The sequence below is a fragment of the Bubalus kerabau genome, chromosome 2, assembly GCF_029407905.1.
Source record: "Bubalus kerabau isolate K-KA32 ecotype Philippines breed swamp buffalo chromosome 2, PCC_UOA_SB_1v2, whole genome shotgun sequence".
NCBI lineage: Eukaryota > Metazoa > Chordata > Mammalia > Artiodactyla > Bovidae > Bubalus > Bubalus kerabau.
In genome coordinates, this window is record NC_073625.1 from 3,184,934 (window position 1) to 3,208,318 (window position 23,385).

The 23,385-nt window shown below is 44.5% G+C and overlaps 1 protein-coding gene across 3 annotated transcripts in view; it reads left to right on the forward strand.

Annotated features, from left to right (window-relative positions):
• The window catches only part of UBE2E2 (ubiquitin conjugating enzyme E2 E2), a 382,154-nt gene that overhangs the window by 283,724 nt on the left and 75,045 nt on the right, over nucleotides 1-23,385 (forward strand). For all 3 annotated transcript variants that reach the window (XM_055566883.1, XM_055566882.1, XM_055566884.1), the window contains one exon: nucleotides 13,561-13,693. In XM_055566883.1, coding sequence (XP_055422858.1) covers nucleotides 13,561-13,693 — 133 coding nt within the window. The remainder of the gene's footprint in view (nucleotides 1-13,560; nucleotides 13,694-23,385) is intronic.

Sequence of the window (23,385 nt, forward strand, 5' to 3'; positions counted from 1 at the left end):
CCCTTCTTAAGGTTCAAATAGAATTTTTACTTTGGTATCATTTAAATGTCAGAAAGTCATAAAGCTGCCTTTGAGACGATACCAGGGAATATTGCATTCTGTCGCCTTCAGTGGTAACGTTTTGGAGAATTGCAGTGTTTTGAGAAGGATTTGGCTCCCTGTAAACTGCACCCGGGCAGCAGTGGCTTGTCTGCTTGTCACAGGCTTGTTTAACCTGCAGATAAGATCAGGAGGCACATTAGAGCTCTCCAGCCTCCAGTCTGACTCTTGGGGTGGGCTGGAGATCTTACCTAATAAAGACGCAGTTTGTGCCTCCTGGGCTAGCTCCTAAATTGTTCTCACAGTGCAGATAAGACAGGCTAATTCTGGAGGCCTGGGGACCTTCAGAGCTCTCAGTTCTCACACAGATGAGAGAAAATGCACAGGAATTGGAGGGGGGACAAAAGCAGGTTGGCAAGAAAAGGTAGTTTCCCTAAAGAAATGAAGAGAGTCCTCAAGGATCACTATTTCTCCTTTAAAAAATTTAAAGAGAGAGAATGTGGTAGCTGAAATAAAAATGGCTGTTTACCAGACCTGGATCTGCCCTGAAACCTGCCCAGGGTATGAAGTACAAGAAAGTCCAGGCCTTGCCTGGTGGTCTAGTGGTTAGGAATCCACCTCACAGTGCAGGGGACAGCGGTTCCATCCCTGGTCCAGGAAGATCCCACAAGCTGTGGGGCAGCTGAGCGTGCGCACCACAACACTGAGCCCACGGGCTGCGGCTCCTGATGCTGGAGCGTCCAGAGCCCGTGCTCCGCAGCAGGAGAGGCCACCATGGTGAGAAGCCTGCACAGCACAGCGGGAGAACGGCCCACCACAGCCAGGAAATACAGACAGAAATCCACCTTTTAAAGAAGGAAAATCCAGATGTCAGGCTTGCCCTCTGGTCTGCTGTGTCGAGCAGAGCAGTTCATGGGCAGTGGCCACGTGGCTTTTCCGGTCGAGTCTGCTGTCTGGCGGGCCGCAGTGGTGAGGTGGGAAGAGCTCTCGCTGGGGTCAGACGCTCACTGTTCTTCTCTAGGTGTGGGCTGGGGTGAAGCACTCCACTCTGCTGACCCTTCATTTTATCACCTCTCAAATGAAGGCTTTGAATCTGAAGTGGTCCCCAGTGGAAGAAGAGCTTTTCCGTTTTTCAAATTATTTCGTACCCCCACCCACCCCCTTAGCAATGCTAAGAATTGCTGCTGCAATGGGTCATTTCTTCTGCAAGGAGATAAGAGTACATCAAAAAAGACTCAGAAAGATTGAGACTGACTCCATCACCCTATTGCTAGAGTCCTCTCAGCTCATGTAGGATTAAAAATTCTATAATTCAGTATTTTAAGTATTGCTGATTGATTTTATGCCTAATTGTCTCAGTTGGTGGATTCCAGTCCCATTCTAGTGTTCGATTCTGTGTGATGAAGAAGTTGAACTATTGATAGATGGTTTCCAAAGTCTTTATAATTCTAACCTTATTTCTAACAACGCAGATATGTAAAATAAGATGAGGTTTTTTTTGACCCTGTAATGTATCTTTCTGCTTACAAGTGAGTGCGTCTTAAGGAAATTAGCTTAGAAAGGAAAGTAAGAATATAGGGAGGATACACAGTTTTTTCTCTGAGCTCTTCCTTCCTGCTTCCCAGTTTCTCTGCTTTTACCTGCTGTTTCATAGTTATGTCTCTTAAAATTACGTCTGTTACAAAGTTGTGCACTCAGTCTAATATATCACATATTAGGAGAAATAAACGCACACACACACTCCTGAAAGTGTGCCTTCTTTGGTAACTTCTAGGAGGTTAGTTTTTGACTTAGCATACTATCTGGCTAGCTCCTGCATGCCCTGGGAAATGCTGTGATTCTTAAGCAGTAATTATTTTGCACAGTTAACAAAAGATCCAAGGTAGAAGAGTAGTGACGTCTAAGATGTGGTAAAAAGATAAGTTAGAGGTGCTGCCCTGGTGGCTCCGTGGTAAAGAATCTGCCTGCCAACGCAGGGAGTGTTTTGTTGCTTAGTCGTGTCTGACTCTGCAACCCCATGGACTTCAGCACTCCAGGCTTCCCTGTCCGTCACCATCCCCCGGAGCTTGCTCAAACTCATGTCCATTGAATCAGTGATGCCATACAACCATCTCATCCTCTGTTGCCGCCTTCTCCTCCTGCCTTCAATCTTTCCCAGCATCAGGGTCTTTTCTCATGAGTTGGCTCTTAGCATCACATGGTCAAGTGTTCAAGTTTCATCTTCAGCATCAGTCCTTCAATTAATGTTCAGGGTTGATTTCCTTTAGAATTGACTGGTTTGATCTCCTTGCCGCAAAGGGACTCTCAAGAGTCTTCTGCAACACCACAGTTTGAAAGCATCAATGCAGGATACATGGTTTCATCGCTGGGCCAGGAAGATCCCCTGGGGAAGAAACGGCAGCCCGCTCCAGTGTTCTTGCCTGGGAAGTCCCATTGGCAGAGGAGGCTGGCGGGTTCCCAGTCCCTGGGGTCGCCGACTAAACTACAGCAGCCGCAGTGAAATGAATGTTTCCCCGTGTTCGCACCCCAATCTGAAAAGTCGGATTGAGGATAAAGATCCTTCCCATTTTGTAAAGCACTCATTCACAAAAAGTAACAATTCATTTTCTAGGGATACCTTGAGAATAAGCCCCAGACTCTTATGAGCTGGAAAGAAACTGTGAAATAGTAACGGGAGGAAACTGTCCAGCTCTGCTTGGAGTTTAGAATACACAGTGGATCTTTTCTTTCCTGTTTTCATTGTCTTTCCTTTTAGGATTTCACCCTTTTGCCTGATTCCCCTTTTCTTTTTTTAAAAATTTCTTGTTTTATGTATGAGTGTAGCAGATTCACAGTGTTGCGTTAGGTTTGGGTGTACAGCAGAGTGATCTCGTTATATATATTCAGTACTGCGACATTCTGAGTTCCTGAGATGTTACAGTGGTGTTGATGATACCGGTCTTGCAGGAAAAATTACTGAACAAACACGGGACCCTCGGGAGTCTGTGAGAGACCTTCTCTGTTGGGCCTCTCAAGAGCTGCCATCCTGGCTTATTCTCTCAGCACCCTCTCCGCGATCAGGGATGCCCCTTCACCATCAGGGCAAGTTCTTCTTTCCTCTGATCCAGATAACGTTGTCTCTTAACTCTTCTTTGCTCCGTATTAAAGGCCCCATAAACAACTTTTTATAATGCCATGTTTGCATAGGACATTACTCCTGCCTTTAGGGGTAGAAGATGCCCTGGAGGAGAAGGCAGTTAAGACCTAAAGGACAAATAGGATGGTCAGACCTGCAGAGCATCTTCTCCAAAAGTTCCCAAAAGAGCCCAGACCCCATGGAGTTTCTGCAGGTGGTTCCAGTATCATTGGAGGACGGAGTTGGAGGAGGGCAAGTTCAAAGAAAGAGGTCAGAGAAGTCAGCTAGAGCCAGATGTTTATGGAAGACTTCACGTGTGCCTGAGAAATTGAGAAGCCAGAGAAACAGGGAAACACGGTCCCATTTACAAGGTTTTCTGGAGATTGTCCGTTCTTCCCTTTAGTGGAAGGATGGGAGGAAAGCAAGACTGGAGGCAGGGAAATCACAGAAGATGCTGCTGCCGCCGTGAAAGTGACAGAGGACACAGCCCAGAGACAGGTCAGAAAGATACTAGGAAGTAGGACTCGACAGGCTCTGTGGAACTTAGAGGCGAAGGAAGGAGCAGGCCTCCCTGTGCATCACCAGCTCCCAGACCTCACTCAAACTCATGTCCGCTGGGTCGGTGATGCCATCCAACCATCTCATCCTCTGTCGTCCCCTGCTCCTCCCACCTTCAGTCTTTCCCAGCACCAGGGTCTTTTCCAGTGAGTCCGCTCTTCGCATCAGGTGGCCAAAGTGTTGGAGTTTCAGCTTCAGCATCAGTCCTTGCAATGAATATTCAGGACTGATTTCTTTTAGGATGGACTGGTTGGATCTCCTTGCTGTCCAAGGGACTCTCAAGATAGCAAAAATTAATACATTGTAAATCAACTACACAAAGCTTGGCCAGGTTGACTCTCAGGTTTCTGATCAGGTTAAAGATTCCATCAGTGTCTAGCAGGTCAATTATCAAAGGTGATCGACGAGACCACCATGTGGGAGGTGAGCAAACAAGGCAGTGGAGGGTAGGGCCCCGAAGGAGGCAGACTGAGGAGGAGGAGGAGGATGCCCATCATTTGTACATGGTCTCAGTAGCCTGTTTTCTAGTCCTAGGGTCTTGAAACCTTTGTTAGGAAACCACCAGGCAGGTAGCCTTTCGAGTGAGCTGGTGCGCTTCTGTGGGTGGCCACAGGCGGAACTGCAACCTCAGCAGAAGCCCACATTTGGAGACTTACTATTTGGGCCCTTCTCAGCCCATTTCCCAAGCTCTGTGAGTGCAGTTCTACTGAAATTTTACATTTCAGGTTGGTGCTGTGATGGCCCCATTTTACAGATGAGAAAACTAAGGCATAGAGAGATGACATATTTTCCCAGGGTCAAGTAGACGTCCGAGCTTCCCCAACGGCTCAGCAAGTAAAGAACCCACCCGTAATGCATAAGACATGGGAGACGTGGGTTGCATCCCTGGGTTGGGAAGATCCCCTGGAGAAGGAAATGGCAACCCACTCCAGTATTCCTGTCTGGAGAATCCCATGGACAGAGGAGCCTGGCGGGCTGCAGTCCGTGGGTCGCACAGAGTCGGCCGTGAGTGCGCTCACACAGGTGCTCATGCAGGGGCAGGGCTGAGGTGCAGACAGGCCGTCTGGCTTGGAGCCTGCCCCCCAGCATCAGCGCCGCTCCGTGCTACAGCCGTCTCCTGCCACCAGCCTCTGTCTGACCAGTTTACGGAAGAAGGGATCGTTAAAAGCATGAAATACTGCAACGTCTGATGCTCATCTTTCTGATCCAGCCAAAGTGTATAAAAGCCCGTTCTTCCACGTCGTATAGGTCCTGACATACTAAACGCACCCCAGTCACTGTGGGTCTGCGCTGTGCGTGTGTGTGACCACGAGCCACGTGCACCTATTTGGATTTAAATTCACTGAAACTAAGCGAGGTTTCAGATCCACTTCCTCATCCTCACTGGCCTCATTTCAGGTGCCAAATGGCCACGTGTAGCTGATGGTTACAACCCCGGCTCAGGATGAAAACGTGAGCGTTCCCACCATCACAGGAGGTAGATTCAAGGCCGTTCTGTTGAACAGAAATATAATACGAAGCATGTGTGTAATTTAAAATTTTCTAGTAGCCACACTTAAAAAAGTAAAAAGAGGTAGGTGAAATTAATTTTAACATATCTTGGCCCAGTATACTCCAAATATTATTTCAGCGTGTAATGAATAGTAAGTAATGATGTGGTTCACTTTCTTTTGCATTGTCATCAAAGTTTGGTATTTATTTTATTTTCACAACACATCTTATTTTTTACTGGTATTATAAAATCTTTTTTTTTTTTGCACTGTGAATTCTTTTTTCCTTTATTTTTATTGAGGTATAGCTGATTTATAATATTTTATAAATTTCAGATGTACAACATAGTGATTCACAATTTATAAAATACCGGCTATATTTCCTGTGCTGTACAATATATTCTTTTTAAGTTATTTTCATTTTAAATTCAATTTTTAAAGGTTACTTTCCATTCACAGTTATTACAGTTTTACAAGGCATTGGCTTGTGTTCCCCATGTTGTACTATAACCCTTGAGCCTGTCTTACACCAAAGAGTTTGTGCCTCCCACTCCCCCACCCCTGTGTGCACCCTGACCACTGGTATAACTAGTTTGTTCTCTATGTCTGTGAGTCTGCTTCCGTTTTGTAATATTAGCCATTTTGTAGCATTTTTTAGATTCCACGTATATGTGAGATCTACAGCATCTCTCTCTCTGACTTAATTCACTTAGTATAATGCCCTCTAAGTCCTTCCGTGTAGCTGCAAATGGCAACACTTCACTCGCTTTTATGGCTGAGGAATATTCCATTGTGTACGACGTCGTCTTTATCCATTCATCTGTTGATGGACAGTTAGGTTGCTCCTGTTATCTTGGCAGTTGTAAATAATGACACTATGAATACTGGGGTGCATGTATCTTTTTGAACTAATGTTTTTGTGTTTTTTCAGCTATATACCCAGGAGTAGGATTGCTGGCTGGAAGGGTAGTTCTAGTTTTTGAGAAATCTGCACGTGCTGTTTTTCCACAGTGGCTGCGCTCAGCAGTGTGCAGATATCCCCTTTGCTCTGCTTCGTCACCTGCATTTGCTGTCTGTGTTCCCTCTGATGATGGCCATCCTGACAGCTGTGAGATGCTATCTCATTACGGCTTTCACTTGCATTTCCTGGTTAGGGGTCTTGAGCGTCTTCTCATGACAGTATGTCTTACCTTGAACCAGCTACAGTTCAAGTCCTCCATGGCTGCATGGCCACCATATTGTCTAACACCATTGTAGACACTCAAGCTAAGGTTTCTCAACTGGGATGTATTAAAATGATTGTGTGACAGAGGGCTGTGTAGTTCATGGACCTCTGCTATAAGCTTTGGGATTATACGTGGTACAGATAGACGATTTCTAAGATGATGGAGGTGGCCAGATTGCCAAGGCTCAATCTGTGAATTAAGGAAATAATATTAGTGTTAAATGCATTTTCAAACACCAGTGTCAAGCTCTTGATTCATCCTTTTCCTCCCCAACATTTCTTCTTGGGGTTTACACACACACACTACACGAGATAGATAATCAACAGAAACCTATGGTGTAGCACAGTGAACGCTATTCAGTCTTCTGTGATGACCTATATGGGCAAGAATCTGGGAAAGAATGAGCGTGTGCATATGTATAACTGAATCACGTTGCTGTCCACCTGAAACCGGCACAGCACTGTACGTCAGCTATGCTGCAATGAAACCTTTAAAAACTAGAAACAAAGCACCAACCTGTTTTCAGATAGTTTGTCACTGCTAGTATTTTCTCAAAAAGGCACATTCTGGCAGCACGAACCAACTCAGAGTGGTATTGTTAATGGAGTTGTTTAATCCACTGTTAATGACTTCGAAGAAGCAGTAAAATTTGGAGTTCTGACTGAGAGCCAGATGAAACTTGCATCAGGCATAACTGGAATATGCGTTATCTGCAGACACTGCCCACTTTCTGGAGTGCCTCCTGCCGTCTGCTTTCGAGTTCCTTCTTTGGAGGCACAATTTGGTGACTCCTTAATTACTTACAGTATATAACTAACTGTGATGGCCATTCTTGGAAAATTATCTTTAAATGTCTCAAAGGGACTCTTAAATTACATCTTCGGATTTGGGAACTGCGTGTCTGCTTCTTGTTTCCTAGCTGTGTGCTCTCCTCTTTGCATTTTTTTTTAAATTAAATTTCCTCACTTACCTTGAAGTAATGTTGTAAATACAAACCTATAATTTACTCGACTTTTAAGTCCTTCCTTCTAATAAACTTATCTGTTTGTGTTGCGTCTAAGAAAGTGTGAGTCGCTTAGTTGTGTTTGACTCTTTGCAACCCCATGGACTGTAGCCCGCCAGGCCCCTCTGTCCATAGAATTCTCCAGGCCAGAACACTGGAGTGGGTTGCCATTCCCTTCTCCAGGGGATCCTCCCAACCCAGGGATCGAACCCTCGTCTCTTGCATTGCAGACAGATTCTTATAGTCTGAGCCACCTGGGAAGCCCATATTTTTTAAATTAAATTTCTTCGTCTCCCTTGAAGTAATGTTGTAACTACAAACCTATAATTTACTTTTAAGCCCTTCCTACTAATAAACTTACCTGTTCGCTTTGGGTCTAATTATAGCTGGGGACATAACTGTGTGCATTATTTATCTGAATGAGTGAGCTTGCCTGGCAGCAAGATGCTGTGTTGGCACAGCCTCACTGTCCTCTGACCTGAGTGTTCTGTCTGCACCTCACTGCCTCCTTCAGGAGAGGAGGCCAGTGGTCAGATGGCACGGGAAGGCTGGGCCCCAGTCCTTTGAATTTTATTTCAGTACTTGGCGATGAACCCGGCTAACTGTGATTTTATTTTTTGTATTTAAATAAGAGAAATCAAATCCTCGAAATAAAATTAAACCCTCCTTCAGATCTGTTTCCTCCCATCACCTGGTCCAACTCTCCCACATTCCTTGAACAGCTGCCGTGTTGAATTTAGGTATGTTTTTCCAGTTCATTTCTTGGAAGGCACTGACACAGATATGTATCCATAAATGATACAAAGTATTGTTTTATGTCTCTAGTTCCTAGAGTAGGACCACACAGTACGTGCAACTTCCTGTTCTCACGTGGCAGCTTGGTCGGCTTTTTCTGCATACTTAATATGAAAGATTGATACAGATCTAAGAATATATTAATGTCTAATACCTAAGGAAGTTATGAAACCTCATAGTAAACAGATAGCTCCCAAATCGATCACTCGTCCTGAGAAGGAGAGCACCCCCAGAACCCCTGAAGCTCCTCCCGAGCTCTGCTCTCCACCCTCCAGTTCTCCCCAGGAGACGCCTCTTTGAAACATTTAGTGTCTGTCCCTCCCCAGTTTCCTTTCTTGTTTGTTTTTATACTTTGTAGAAATAGTGTTGTTTGGTGCATATTCCTTTTATACTTGCTTTTCGTATTCATTAGGGCCATCTATGGGGTCGCACAGAGTCGGACACGACTGAAGTGACTTAGCAGCAGCAGAATATTCTTAAGATTTCTCAATGCTGGTTTATATGTTTTCACTGCTGTGTAGTGTTCCTTTGGGTGAATTTACACCTTTTTCTATCAGTGGACACTTGTGTCACTGCACGATTTTGCTGTTTCATAACTTACTTAGGCAAGTATATTCTGGACATGAGAATTTCACCCATTTTATATGATCCCAGTTTATGGCTTGCCTTGTTGCTCTCTTTAGTCAAACTGTAAAGCTTTTGACTTTTGCATTTAAGTGCTTAATCCATCTACAACAGAGGTTTATACGTTTGCGTGCCAAGTCACTTCAGTCATGTCCGACTCAAAGCAACCCCCGTGGACTGCAGCCCGCCAGGCTCCTCTGTGCATAGGATTCTCCAGGCAGGAATACTGGAGTGGGTGGCCTTGCCCTTCTCCAGGGAGTCTTCCCGACCTGGTGATCAAACCCACGTCTCTTTAAGCCTCCCACATTCGCAGGCAGGTTCTTTACCACTAGTGCCACCTGGGTGAGGTAAAAATCCAGTTTCTCTGTTGTCCAAAGACAAAACTGTTTTCTCAGCTCCATCAGTTCCAACATCTGTCAGATTTTCATTCTGCGTAGAAAAGTTTGAAGAGCTTCCTTGAGGTCCCAAAAGCATCCTAGAATCAATGTGTCAAGTTTGGTTTTTTAAAAATCTGTTGGACTTTTGATGAGAATTACATTGAATCAAGGAAAAATTGACATCCCCAGGGTCCTGGGTCTTCCTACCTATAAACTTGGTGTCTTCATTTATTTAATTTTCTTGAGTGTATTTCAATATGTTTTATAGCTTTCTCCATAAAAATCTTATATATTTTTCCTGAACTTTATTCATAGGTTCCTTGTATTTTTAATACTATTGTAAAAAGTATTTTTAAATGCATTTTCTAATTTTGTTGGTGTGTTGAAATGCAGTTGATTTTTGTCTGTTTATCTTATATCCTGCTACTATGTTAAACTTTTATTAAATTTAGTAAATTGTGCATAGATTTGGGTAACTTTCTCCTGTGTACATAAATACCATAAATGCCAACCATTTTATTTCTTCCATCCCAGTCCATAAATACTTTGTTTTTCAACATATGTCTTTCATGCCTTGATGGATATGAGCTCAAGTACAGTCATGATTGGAAATGGACTTAGTGGGCATCTTTGTCTTGAGCCTCAATTTTTAAAGCATGTGCTTTTAATATTTTACCATTGAATATTCAGTTGCTATGAGGTTTCTGGTATATGCTTTTTATCAAGTTAAAGAAGTTTCTTACTATTCTGAATTTGCTAGGAGTTTTTTCATGAATAGCTATCATTAAAATTTATTGAGTGCTTTTTTCTTCACCTATTGTGATTGTCATTTTTTTCTACTTTAATGTGTTGTTAAGTATATTACATTAATAATCTGCTATTATTAAACTATCCTTGCATTCCCAGAATAATCCCAAATTGGTTAAGGTGCATGCCTTTTTGGCGTCATTCCATCTGTCACCATACGAAACTATCCTGCGATTACTGGCTGTATTTCCCACTCTGTGCGCCTCGTACCTGTGACTCATTTATCTTGTCACTGCAGGTTTGTCCTGCTTAACCACCCGCCCCTCTCTCTACCCTTCCTCCCGTTTGGCAACCACCTGTCTGCTCTCTGTATCTGTGAGTCTGTTCTGTTTCCGTACACGTGTTCTTTGGTTTTGTTTTTGAGATGCTGCATGTCGGCGAGATCCTGTGGCATTTGTCTTTCTGCGTCTGACCTGTTTCATTCAGTGTCGTGCCCTCAAGGTCATCTGTGCTGTCCCGAACGGCGAGATTGCCGTCTGTATGGCTCAGTAATATTATACACACACACACACACACACATATATAAACACACACATTCCACATCTTCTTCTATATTTAATACATACATTTATTTTTATATGATATGTAATAGTATTATATATGTGCTGTGTACTAAGTCGTTTCAGTCATGTCCAACTCTTTGTGACCCCATGGACTATATACCCTGCCAGGCTCCTCTGTCCATGGAATTCTCCAGGCAAGAATACTGGAGTGGGTTACCATGCCCTCTTCCAGGAGATCTTCCTGACCTAGGGATCCAACCCATGTCTCTTAGGTCTCATGCATTGCAGGCAGATTCTTTAGCACTAGCGCCACCTGGAAAGCCCCTATATTATTATTTATATATATGTACATCTTCTGGGTACGTATCCAAAGAAATGAAAACTGTAATTTTAAAAGAATATGCATCCCAGTGTTCACTGCAACATTGCTTAGAATAGCCAACATATGTATATATATATATGCCATAGATGAAGTGAAGTGAAATGCTAGTTGCTCAGTCGTATCCGACTCTCTGTGACCCCATGGACTGTAGCCCACCAGGCTTCTCTGTCCATGGAATTCTCCAGGCAGGAGTACTGGAGTGGAGAGCCATTCCTTTCTCCAGGGGATTTTCCCAACCCAGGGACCAAACCTGGGTCTCCCGCATTGCAGGCAGATTCTTTACAGCCTGAGCTGCCAGGGAAACCCATGTCATAGATACAATGCAATGCATATATATATGTCATAGATATAATGCATATATATATATGTCATAGATGTAATGCATATATATGTCATAGATGTAATGCATATATATATATATATATATATAAAAAATACGACGCCACATGTTCTTCATCCATTCGTCCACTGACGGGCACTTAGGTCGCTTTTGTGTCTTGGCCATTGTAAGCAACACTGCAGTGAACGCTGGGATGCATATTCTTTTCACATCACTGTCTCCATGTCTTTGGATACATACCCAGAAATGAAATTGTCGGATTGCGCGGTAGCTCTACTTTCAGTTTTCTGAGGAGTCTCACAGTTTTCCACAGCGGCGGCACCAGTTCACATTCCCACCAGGAGTGCAGAAGGTTCCCTTTCTCTCTTCACATCCTTGTCAACACCTGTTAGTTGCCGTCTTTCTGATGACTGCCGCTCTGACGGGTATGAGACGATACCCATTGTGGTTTTGATTTGCATTTTGTGATTAGTGATGTTGAGCGGCTTTGCCTGAGCTTGTTGGCCTTGGGATGTCTTCTTTGGAGAAATGTCTGTTTGGGTCCCCTGCCCACCTCTTAATAGGTTGTATGTTTTTTTATGTTGAGATGTATGAGTTCTTCATGTTCTCTGGATATTATCCCCTTAAGGAATTTGTCGTTTGCAAATACCTTCTCCCATTCAATAGGCTGCCGTTTCATTTCAAAGATAGTTTCCTTCACTTGCAAAAGCTAGTTTGATGTAGCTTTTGTTTAGTTTGATGTAGAGCGACTTCACTTTCACTTTTCACCTTCATGCATTGGAGAAGGAAGTGGCAACCCACTCCAGTGTTCTTGCCTGGAGAATCCCAGGGACGGGGGAGCCTGGTGGGCTGCCATCTGTGGAATTGCACAGAGTCGGACACGACTGAAGCGACTTAGCAGCAGAGCAGCAGCAACAATCCTATTTGTTCATTTTTTGCTTTTGTTCCCCTAGCCTGAGAGACACATCCCCAAAATTGTTGCTAAGACAGATGTCAAAGAGTGTACTGCATTTGTTTTCTTCTCGGAGTTTTATGGGTTTGGGGCTTACATTTAAGTCTTTAATCCATTGTGAGTTTAATGATATATGTGGTGTGAGAAAGTCCGGTCTGATTCTTGCATGTCGGTGTCCAGTTTTTCCAACACCATTTATTAAAGGGGCTGTCTTTTCCCTAGTGTATTGATGTATTCTTCCTCCATTGTCATAGATAATGATTCATGCTTTTTTGGTCTCCTGCTCAACAATGAAATTGTTGTAGATACGAACTAATTTCACAATATGAAAGAAGACATATCTTTGTTGGCAATAAAATCTTCTCAAGCACCTTTAACAGGGTTGCCCACTTTGCTGAAGGGTGTGAGGGGATTTCTGGCTGATGTACTGTGAGGTCGGTGTGACAGGAAGAACACTGGAGGGCTTAATTATAATCTCGCTTTGCCTTCTGTTACTCGGGAAGAATGGGGACAGTTCATTTGGCTCGTGTGGGTCTTCTTCTCGTCTGGAGTCTCTCTGCAGCCGGGGAGCAAGGTTTGCCGCTAGTAGCCACCTGGCTTCCCTCGCTTGGCTGCTATTCCAGCAGCAGCATCTGACAAACTCTTATTTACGAACCAAGGACAAGGCAGAACCTGTTCTTGGAGGACTTCCAGAGAGGGGCGGAAAAGCAAACAGTTTCAAAGCACAGGTATAAAACAAAATGATGCATCCTGTCTTCCACAGACCACCCTAGCTGGACGCCTGGTACATTAGCAGGTACATTAGCAGGGAGTCTTCGGGTGGAGTGAGAAAAGAAGATTCAGATGTGATGCTTGAGCTGAGTCTTATGAATGATGACCATTTCCTGATCTCCATCACCCTCATTGGTGCTTTTCGTTAACAAAAGCATTAGACTATTTTTTTTCTTTAGCGTTCCTTCTAGCTTTGAAAATTTGTCTCTTTGACCTTATACCACCCTTTCAGGGTCTCAGAAATAATTTTATGCTTTATTAAACATTTTGCTCCAGTAAAAATTAATTTAAAAATTTTGCTTCTGGTCTCTGGTCCTTGGAATCTTTTGTTTCATAGGTTTAAGGTTATGAATGGCAAAACGGAACTTCTTGGTTCTGTATTATTTGGTAATACCAACATATTTCATTTATAGAATACTGATGATATTGACAAGTGAATCCTCATTTGGAATTAACCTATTAACTTTGGTGTGTTTTCTATGGAATGGCTCAATTTATTGTTATCATAAATAGATATTTTTAAAATTCCAAGCTTTATATCATCTCTAAGCACATTTCATTTGTATGTCTTATTTCAGTGCTGGACCCAAAGGAGACAACATTTATGAATGGAGGTCAACTATATTGGGACCCCCAGGATCTGTCTATGAAGGAGGGGTGTTCTTTCTTGACATAACCTTTTCACCTGACTATCCGTTTAAACCCCCCAAGGTCAGTATGATGTATTCATCCATTTTTAGCTGTATGTATTATCGCTTATTTATATATATATATATATATATACATATTCTTCAGGATGCACATCTAGGGATGCATGTCTGTTCTGTTAGCATAGACAACTTCCCAGGACTGATTGTATGTAAATGGAAAAATGATTGTGTCTTCCCTAACCCCAACCTTTGACGCACACCTCATTGTTCCTTCTCATCCTTTCTCGTATTGCCTTTTTTTTTGTGGTGTATGTTTTAAGGTAACATCAGACAGCCTGTTAATGGGTGGAAGTAGGAGACAGGATGGGCTGGTGCCAGCTCCGGGGCCTGGAGATCCAGGCATGGCCTGGGCTGAGGGAGCCCCTCCAGGAGCCGGCCTGGGCGCCAGCTGGGAGCCCCGAGCCCTGGGGCTGCCGCAGCTCAGCTACCCACAGGAAGTGCACACGCGTCAGATGAAGGTGTGTGCACACACGTTAGATGAAGAGACTGAACAGTCATGTCAGGAAAATTCAGTAAGGGAGAATGTGTATTTGTCCATTAATAAAAATGACGGGCTGATGAAAAGTCGTACATAAATGACTAAAGAAAGTCTGAGGGCCCAGCGTTGTCAGGACGTGGGTGATGGAATTCACTTAGGATGCGATTATTTCCTTTAAGCGTCTTCACATTACTTTCTGCTGCGTGTAAGTCAGACGTGCGATGCCTTCAGATCCATCCCCATTCTGAAGATGTTTTGTCTTAGACTGGCACACAGCTGGTCGGCAACATTGTGTTGGTTTCAGGTGTGCAGCGAGGCGATTCAGGTATCCACATACTCGTGTCTACTCGTTTGCAAGTTCTTGCTCCATAATGTTGAGCAGAGCTCCCTGTGCTCCACAGGAGGTCCTTGCTGGTTATCTTGTCTAAGCATAGCAGTCATTCTCCACGTTGGAAATGGAAAGACCCAGAGAACGCTGACTCTCTCTGTTGGCTACCAAGACGGAATTCTCATTTGACCCGGCTTCACTTCTGAACGTTGTGGGTTCGAGTGAACACTTTAAAAAGCAAGGCTCCGCCTTGACCTTCCCCGTGACGTCCCAGGGTCCCCTCCCTGCCTCCCATGCCCTCTTCTATTTTTCTTCTCTTCTTTCCTCTCCACTGAGACTTGGCTGTTATTTTGGTATCAATGCAAGAAGTAATGACTGTCATTTTACCAAATAGGAGAGCCAGGCAGAGAAACTAGGTAACTTGCCCCGCATATCCTAACACTGTCAGGACTGAAGCCAGGACGGCACACAGGACATCCCTCCGAGGATGCCACAGCCGGCGACCCCGGGCCCCCCAGGGCTGCGTTTGTTCCGTTTCAGTGGTGAAGCCACAGTACTGCTGACCTTTATTTCCTCCTTTGAATGGGTGGGGACCGCGCGGCCTTCTCTTCTTTGCACCAGCCCCCGAGTCGTCTGCATACCTGTCGCTCTGCCGGGGACATGCGGGCCTTTCCCGGCAGTCCCTTCAGTAACAGAGATGCCGACGGGCAGGGGAGCCGGGGGCTCGGATGAGGCAGTTGTGCTGCTCGGGAGCCCGATACAGTCTGTTTTATGAAACATACATCTCAGAAAAAACGTGGGCGTTTCCAGCTTCTGCAGGACAGAAGTGTGTCAATTAAACAAAGCAAGGAGGGAAAGCAGGTAGGTCCAACAGTCCCATTTCTGAAAAGGTGTCTCTGACGGGCTCAGAGGAAGGGCCAAAACCAACAGGATGGAACGGAAACAGCTCAGTGGGGAGCATGTCATTGAGAGCGAGGTCCTGATATGGGACAGGAAATGGAGACTTGCTCTGTTTCCATATAAATAATAATGTGTGGGCTTCTGACTGAGTACAGTTCTGTGGGAACTGCAGGGTCCTGAGACCTTAAGCAGATACTCTTAGGAGCACAGTCTCTGGAACTCTGAGCCCGTCGTGCAGTGTCTGCAACGCCTCATTCACTTCCGAGCTCTTCGTTTTCAGGGGGGCGCACAGGGGTAAGCTGGCGAGGGGGAAGAGTTAGCATTCTGCAGTTTCTCCACCGGCTCAAGCTCTGCAGTGGGCAGCCACGGGCCAAGCCGTCCCTCCTCCAAACACCCTAGTAGGACTGGGATACTCCCTTTCACAGAGGAGAGAACTTACATGAGGCTTAGAGAGGTTTTCTAATAATAAGCAACCAGGAATCTACTGAACTTGGCCTCTGGGGACCATGTACTTTCCACTGAATTATACATAGTTACCCTGGAGATGTTTACTAGGAAAAATAGGTCCTGGCAGGAATGTGATAGCTGTCCTTTGATGTCCATGGTGTGGGTTGGGTTAGACTGGCTTCTGGGTGACTGGATGGGACAAAAATAGAAGGGGCCAGTGTCAGTCACAGGGAAGCAGATTTCGATTCCCTGTGGGGAAGACCTGACCCATTGTGGGACAGCCTGCTTCTAAATAGCTCTACCTCTGAGAAAGGGCTTCCCTTTCCTGGGAGTGTTCAAAGCAAACAGCTGAACTGGAACCTGTCAAGAAGATTGCCAGAAAAAAATTAAATCCCTCCAGTGGATAAATCTGCTTAGACAATCCATGAGGACAAAGGAAAATCAAACTTTGGGTATTGGATCATCATTTAAGTGCACAGGTCCTAGAAACCTGTAGGAAGTTTTGAAAGAAATTGTCACCAGCTGATTTGTCAGTTTTAGAAGTCAGATTTTGTGGACAGAAGTATGACTTGAAGGGGGAAAGTTGGCACATGTCTTAAAAGCTTTTCACTAAGACAGACTCACTCACTAATAATTCGGAAGTGCCATGCCTGGCCTTTCAAGTCTCCTGTTGCTCTCAACAGTCCGTGTCTGGGGTTAAGTCTTGCTTTAGGTGGCACTAGTGGTAAAGAACCCGCCTGCCAATGCAGGAGACATAAGAGACGAGGGTTCGATACCTGGGTCGGGAAGATCCCCTGGAGGAGGGCTTGGCCGCCCACTCCAGTCTTCTTGCCTGGAGAATCCCACGGACAGGGGAGCCTGGCAGGCTCTAGTCCATTGGATTGCAGAAAGCCGGACAGGACTGAGGTGACTTAGCATGCACGCATGCACTGGCTTTTATCTCTCTGTTGCCTTCATCCTTTGCTCTTTTTCCAACAACCTTAGGCACACACTTGGATTTATGTAATATTTTCTGATACCCTCAAGAGTGAACCAGGGTAGCTGTACTTGTCAGAGAAAATGGTGAGAGAGAGCAGAGGCTCACAAGTAAATCTGACTGCCCATCTGCGTGCATGCCAAGTCACTTGAGTCGTGGTCGACCCCATGGCCCTATGGACTGTATCCCCCCAGGCTCCTCTGTCCAGGGGATTCCCCAGGCAAGAATACTGGAGTGGGTTGATTGGCTATCTATTTGTTATCAGGTATCTACCATAAAATGAACCTTTATGCCTGTAGCATGACAGAATCCCTGAGATCCCTTTTCCCAAACTCTCAGACTGGGAATCGTTACTGAGAACTTTTAAATACTTCAGTGCTCAACTTTATCACTTAAAGGTCACTTGGGGTGACGTGGATGTACCTTCTTGCTGTGGGAACTTTTGGGGAGTAGAGCTTCATCAGTTTGAACATCCCACATTCTAGTACCTAATTTTTCACGATTTCAGATGAGTCATTCCAATCATTTCTTCCAGAATTCCCCAAAATTCTAATAAGGCAAGCAAAACAAATGTTTAATGAAGTATGTAATGTTATTACACTTCATATTCTAGTTTTACTTGGAGAAGGAAATGGCAACCCACTGCAGTATTCTTGCCTGGGAAATCCCATTGACAGAGGAGCCTGGTGGGCTTCAGACAGTCCATGGGGTTGCAAAAGAGTCAGACACGACCTCGCAACTAAACAGCAAACATGACCAGTTTTAAATCAGCCAAGTACTGGTTGTACTTTCAAATGCTGTATCTCAGTACAGTTCTTAGTACATTGATTTTCTTTAATCAGTATGTTCATGCCTCGCTTCCTAAATCTGCAGCGTCTGTTTGCATGACCCTAGTAGCCGTATCTAATGCCAAGTCTTTAGCTGAATACTTCACCACCAATGATAGGATTATTTCTCTTAAAAAAATATCTGCTTAGTGAAACTATATCCAGGAATAGTGTGTATATATAGCCAAAAAGAAAAGCATAATAAATCTCAAGTATGTCTCAGTCTTTTAATACTGTATTTCTCCTTCAGTGTAGACATACATTTTAATGTTATAATTCAGATATCTACTTATTTGTAAAGTAGGAACTGTTTTATATCTTATTGGAGATTACATTTTTAATATTCATGTCATAGATAATTTTACTCTGCTGAAATCCAGCACTTTTTGAATAGTCTAATGTGTAAGTATTTTAATGTGTACTTGAAAATTTCAGAAGAGAAATAACAGAATATATTGTATGCGTGCATCATTCTTTTTTGCTGAAAAGCCTTTGGAAAGATCGCAGCACACTGTGTCTGGCGGCTCCTGCCCTAGAGACGCCGGCCACACACAGCCTAAGGGTGAGGAGCCTCACTCGCGTTAACAGCTCAGGTCTGTGTTTTATGGTAGAAACACAGACATAGCCTATTCATAATTTGGCTTTTTCTGTCTCTCTGTGGACCTTTGAAAAAATAAGTGGGCCTTCCATACAGACCTAAGAGTGGGCCGACAGGAGGCACGGACACGCCCGCTGTTCCTTCATCAGGGTGTCTCGGGCCACCTGTCGCCCAGGGAGATGCACTGGCTGATGCTCTTGTCTCTTACTGGAAAGCACTGTTCTCTTGGGAAGGGCAGCACAGTATCTGTCGGTGGGTATTTTCCAGAACGGAATGATAAAATTTGTACCTAGCATGTTTAAAAGAATAAACAGAAAAACTACAGGCATACGTTGTCTGTGTGAGAAAAAAACTCTAGAATACTAATAGTATCTAAAAACTTTTAAATATAGTTTGTTCTTCCATTACAAATTGCATCAAATACATTTTTAAATAAATCTTAACTTAGAGATCATTTCAGAGTCTCTTGTCTGTTTTATGGTTTGATTTTGGTTTTATAAAATCAACTATGGTTTGCTGACTTTTCTCAGCTAATAGGAAAGGTATTCCTTGCTTTCATACAATGAAATAGATAATTTAGGTCCATCAGAGTTTCAACATTTTCATTTTATTATCCTCATCATATTAATATTTCAACCTTAAATTGTAAGTCAAGGCTAATGATGAATAACGTAGCTAACTGGTTACCCAGGAAGCAGCGATACCCAGCATCTGAAAGCCAGCAAGCGCTCTGTAACTAAAGTTCCCCATAGTTCTATTCTAACCCGGGTATCATTATCTCTTGTTTTCATTGTTATTGCTGCTGTGCTCAAAGAAGAAAGCTGACAAGCGTCTCCCGGCACCTTCAGAGGATGCCGTGGTTCACGGTGTGAAGCCGCCCCTGCTCGCTCTCTCCGCCCCTGCCCTCTCTCTCCGCTCCTGCCCGCTCTCTGTGGTCTCAGAGAGAGAACACCCAGTTGCCTTAAAGTGCCGTGCAAGTGCTTGTTTGTTTTGTTTTGTTTTTACATAATTTTTAGAGAAATGTTTAATTCTATACAATATACATACACAAACAGCACAAATTATAGGTGTGGAAACTGATAAATATTCACAAAGAAAAGCATTTGTGTAACTATAACCCCAATCAAGAAATTGACCACCACCAGCAAGTTGGAAGCCCCCCACTAGCCACGCCTAGTCGCTGCTCCCCCTGCCGGGGCACTAATAGACTGTCTGCTTCATTTCGTTTCTCTAAATCTTGTTTTTTTAAAAGAAATGTGTCCTCTTATTTATGTTTTCAAGTGCTTGGCATGAAGATCATAATACCATCTTATTTTTTAAATGTGTAGACCTTTTTCCCCTTTTAAACTTTCCGACATTAGAACTGCTCTTTTCCCTCTTTGTCTTTTGATCAGCATTACTGGGGATTCTATTAGACCTTTCAGGAGAAGCACAGTTGTTCGTTTCTCCTTTTATATGTTTATGTTTTATTTCGTTCGTCTGCGCTCTCTACTTTCATTTTCATGATCTTTTTCCTTTTACTTTTTGAAAGGATTTAATTTGTGTCTTTTCCTAAGTTCTTAAAATGGATAGATTATTGATTTTTTTTTAATTGGAGACTAATTACTTTACAATATTATGGTGGTTTTTGCCATACATTGACATGAATCAGCCATGGGTGTTTTTTAAGCTATTTTCAGCAACATACCAATATATATTTAAGACTATCTCCCCAGTAAGCATGGTCTTTTCTATATCCTGCATGCTTTGGTACATCCTATTTTTATTATTCAGTTTACTGACTTTTAAATTTCCACTTTTAAATCACAAAATTTGTGATTTCTCTTCTCACCTGTGTTCATTCGGAGGATTTTGAGTGCACCTGTTTTTGACTGAGTTCCTAGGTTCGTGTAAAGCCCAGGCATGGGTCAGGAGCTTGCGCCCGGGCTGCACTGCCTGTCTGGCACGTGTGGTTGAGTGCCCAACAGTCAGCTCCCGCGGCAAGCCCAGCATTAAACGCCCTGCCCACTCCTGCCCGGCCTGGTCCCCAGGGCCCTCCCCTCAATGAATGGAAACTGACTTTTCTAGTTGCTAAAGCAAAAAAGCTTGCGGTCCTCCTTGACTCTCTCACACAGCCTAGCCAGATCCAGTCTCACCGGCTCAAAATAAACACTCAAAAGAAACCCAGACTCCTCCCGTCTAGGAACACACTTTCCAGTGGTCCTCCAGCCGTGGCCGCCACCAGCTGCTCCCCTGCCTGGATTGCTGGGGAGGCTCCCGTCTGATCTCCCTGGTCCGGCCCTACCCTTCCTGCGGTGCCTGCCCGGGTACCACGTGGTCCTTTTATAATGAAAGTCAGAAGATGTCCATTCTTCGCCTAAAACCTTCCCGTGATTCTCACCTCACCAAGTAAAAGCACACCGAGCCTTCCAGAATCTTACTGAAGTCACCAGCTGTCTGTCTTGACTCAGAGACTCCAAGCGGTCTCCTTCCATGGAGCGGTGACATTTGCCCTTCCTTCCGCCTGCTTTGTCCGCCCAGAAATCCTCATGGTCCGCTCCCTTCCTCCCTGCAGGCGTCTGCTCACGTGTCACCTTTCCAGGGGAGTCTCGAGTGACAACTCCTGAGCACCCCACCACCAAACTTGACTTTTCTCCATAGCACTTCTTCCCCCAGCATCCTGCATTTCTCCGAGTTGGTTATGCTTCCCTTTCTCTAATTAGCATGTGAGCTCTATGGACACAGGGTCAGTTCTATATTTATGTTGCTTCTCTGGTAGCTCAGACGATAAAGAATCCACCTGCAATACGGGAGACCTGGGTTTGATTCCGGGATCAGGAAGATCCCCTGGAGAAGGGAAAGACTACCCACTCCAGTATTCTGGGGCTTCCCTGGTGGCTCAGCTGGTAAAGAATCCGCCTGCAATGTGGGAGACCTGGGTTTGATCCTTGGGTTGGGAAAGTCCCCTGGAGGAGGGCATGGCAACCCCCTCCAGTTTTCTTGCCTGGAGAATCCCATGGACAGAGGAGCCTGGCGGGCTATGGTCCATGGGGCCACAAAGAGTCAGACATAAGCACAGCACACAGCTGTATTCACAGCATCTAGAGCAATGCCTGGTGATGCAGTGGGCATACAGTAAAAACATATGCCTAACCCAATCCATGCAGCTTTGCCACAGAGACAGCACTCGCCCCCGGCCCCACCCCCACTCTCATCGGTCAGAACGCTGCAGCCCTTGGAGCACACGTGCACACAGGCCACGTAGGAGGTGGACAGCGGAGCTGGAGTCCAAACCCAGTTCCAAACTGAACTTTCCCCAATTACAGACAGATGTTAATTGCCTAAATCCTTGCAAGAAGGAACACTTGCTCTTAGAATTCACACTGTGGTATAAATTCATGATATTAGATCATCCTCTGAATCGGGTTCTGGGAGGGGGATGAAGGAAGCAACACAAGCAGGAAAGGGCACTGGGGAGAGGTGTTGAGCGCCCGTGTTCCAGTTTGCCAAGGGCACCGGAGGCTCTTCACCAGTGGGTTCCTAACCAGCAGGCCCTGAGGTCATAGTTCTGTGTTGAGCAGTAAATGCTGAGGGTGGAGGAGAAGGGGAGACAGAGGGTTAGACGGTTGGATGCTGAGGGTGGAGAAGAAGGGGAGACAGAGGGTGAGATGGCTGGATGCTGAGGGCAGAGGAGAAGGGGACAGAGGGTGAGACGGCTGGATGCTGAGGGCGGAGGAGAAGAGGAGACAGGATGAGATGGCTAGAGGCTGAGGGCGGAGGAGAAGGGGAGACAGGGTGAGACGGCTGGATGCTGAGGGCAGGAGGAGAAGGGGAGACAGAGGATGAGATGGCTGGATGGCATCACTGACTCGATGGACGTGAGTCTGCGCGAACTCCGGGAGTTGGTGATGGACAGGGAGGCCTGGTGTGCTGTGATTCATGGGGTCGCAAAGAGTCAGACATGACTGAGCGACTGAACTGAACTGAACTGAAGCTAAAGGAAAGTCGTTTGCTGGATGCAGATGGAACATACCTCAACACAATAAAGGCCGTATACCACAGGCCTGCAGATAGTATTATACTCCATGGAGAGAAACCGAGAGTGTCTCCTTTATGGTCATGCACAAGGCAAGGAGGCCATCCTCAGCGCTCGTCTTCAGCGTAGCATCAGTAGAAGTCCCAGCCAGAGCAGTTAGGCAGCACGAAGAGATAAAGGTGTGCAGATCAGGATGGAAGAAGTACAGCTTTTGTTTTCTGATGATATGATCCTGTATAGAGAAAACCCCAAAGAATTAGTCAAAAAAACTGTTGAAATTAATTAATGATTTCAGTAAAGTGGCAGGATACAAAATCAACACACAGAAATCAGTTGTATTCCTTTACACTAATGATGAAGCATCTGAAAAAGAAATAAAACCATCCCATTCCCAAGAGTATCAAAAACAATGAAATAACTGGAATGAATTTATCCAAGGAATGAAAGATCAGTACAATGAAAACTACAAGATCTGCTGAAAGAAATTGTAGAAGATAAACAATTGGAAAGACATCTCGTGTTTGTGGATCAGAAGAAATAATATTGATAAGATGCCCATACTACCCAAAGCCATCTACAGATTCAGTGCAATCCCCATTAAAATGACAAAGACATTCTTCACAGAAATAGCAAGAACAATCCTAAAATTTGTGCAGAACCATGAAAGATCCTGAATAGTCAAGAAAGAACAAAGCTGGAGTCCTTGTGCTCCTGGACTTCCAACTATACTATAAAGTCATAGTAAAAACAGGTACTGGTGCAGAATAGGCCCATCTACTAGCGGAACAGACTAGAGATCCCAGAACTATATGATCCACTGACATTTCAACAAGGGATCCAAGAAGACCCAATAGGGAAAGGAAAACCTCTTCAGCAAATTGTGCTGGGAAAACTAGAAACTCACACGGAACAATGAAATAAGACCCCTATCTCACACCACTCAGAAAAATCAACTCAAAATGGATCAAAGACTTAAACATAAGACCTGATACCCTAAAACTTGAGAGTCCCTTGGAATGCAAGGACATCCAACCAGTCCATCCTAAAGGAAATCAACCCTGAATATTCATTGGAAGGACTGATGCTGAAGCTGAAGCGCCAGTGCTTCGGCCACCTGATGCAAA